Source organism: Condylura cristata, unplaced genomic scaffold, assembly GCF_000260355.1.
Source record: "Condylura cristata isolate star-nosed mole 26May11 unplaced genomic scaffold, ConCri1.0 scaffold00008, whole genome shotgun sequence".
In the NCBI taxonomy this organism is placed as follows: domain Eukaryota; kingdom Metazoa; phylum Chordata; class Mammalia; order Eulipotyphla; family Talpidae; genus Condylura; species Condylura cristata.
In genome coordinates this window covers 20,417,643-20,419,031 of record NW_004567109.1, presented here as the reverse complement: position 1 = coordinate 20,419,031, position 1,389 = coordinate 20,417,643, and the positions used below count along the sequence as shown (strand labels likewise).

General features: G+C 41.5%; 1 protein-coding gene across 1 annotated transcript in view; it reads left to right on the top strand.

Moving 5' to 3' along the window:
* RHBDL2 (rhomboid, veinlet-like 2 (Drosophila)) overlaps positions 1-1,389 on the top strand; it is a 17,361-nt gene that overhangs the window by 2,135 nt on the left and 13,837 nt on the right. The window contains exons 2-3 of the mRNA XM_004678824.2: positions 449-597; positions 726-838. Of these exons, the coding sequence (XP_004678881.1) occupies positions 449-597; positions 726-838 (262 nt within the window). The remainder of the gene's footprint in view (positions 1-448; positions 598-725; positions 839-1,389) is intronic.

Here is a 1,389-nt window from a genome sequence, read left to right as displayed (position 1 = left end):
ACGACATCCCTGGTGACATTAGCCTTTATGACTTAGTTAAGCACGTTTGCCAGGTGTCTCCACTGTGAAGTTACCATTCCTTAAATTCCTTACTCTCTTCTTTGGAGGCCAAAGAAAACTCAATTCATAAAAGTAGTAAAGGAAAGGCCAAATGGAGGGGAGAAGTGGAGGGAAGTGAGTATTTAAGAGGGGAGAGGGAGTTCAGCAAGAATCTTCTTTATCATTTGATCCAGAGCTTCTCCTAAACACGAGAGGAAGCAGGCTAGGAGCAGAGCTATGTGGTCTCTTGCAGTAGGGAAATTTAGTTCCTGGCATCTTCTGATCATGTACTGTGGAGTGGCCCCCTGGATCACTAACCACTTGAAGCAAAGTTCATGTCCATGGGCGTTAATGGGGCTACTCTCTGGAGAAGGTGTGGTCAACACTCACGCCTGCCCTGTTCTGTCAGTTGGCAGTGTTTATTTACTATGCTGTCTGGAAGCCTCAGAAGCAGTGGATCACGCTGGACACCGGTATCTTGGAGAGCCCCTTCACCTACAATCCCCAGAAGAGGCAGGAAGCCTGGAGGTTTATCTCATACATGCTGGTTCATGCTGGGTAAGGAATGACAGTTAAGTCACCCATGTTGGGGAGACTAGAAGTAATTGTAACCCTGATATTTGTTTGGTGCTTTATTATTGCCCATAATCTGGTTAATATTTGACAACTGCTTTTTTTCTCTTCAGAGTTCAGCACATCTTGGGGAATCTTATTATGCAGCTCATTTTGGGTATTCCCTTGGAAATGGTCCACAAAGGTCTCCGAGTGGGGCTGGTGTACCTGGCAGGAGTGATTGCAGGTAATCCATATTTACAGTGGATATCTTGGTCAAGATCTATGGCATCCCAAATATGTTAGGAAACTTGATAAACATTAGGGATAAGTTTATTAGAGATAAGCATAATAGAAATAAGTTGCTGTGCCTGTTCTTGGGTATCTTGATCAAAATAGGTTATGCATAATTGGAAATATTAAGGAGTTGGTGTACAGGTGCCTTTATTGGGTAAGTGCCTGAAACTAGATTTTCAAGAACTATATGTATCAGGCTAACAACTTTGGGATGTAACATCACCAAGTTTGCATGAGGAGAGGTAAGAGAATGTAGAGAAGAGCTAAAGGGACCCAAAGAATAAAGGGGCTGTAGGGATTGGCAGCATATGCCAGTGGCCTCTTAAATTAGGAATGTCTAAAGTAATTCACTTTGGGGTAGGTAGAAAATAATAGAATTCCCATCTACCCATTAACTGATTGGAAATATTAAAAAAATTAAACTTTCTGGGATAATTATAGATTTACATGAAGTTTTTTTTTAAAAGATTTATTTATTTATACAGGACTGGGGTACAGGCC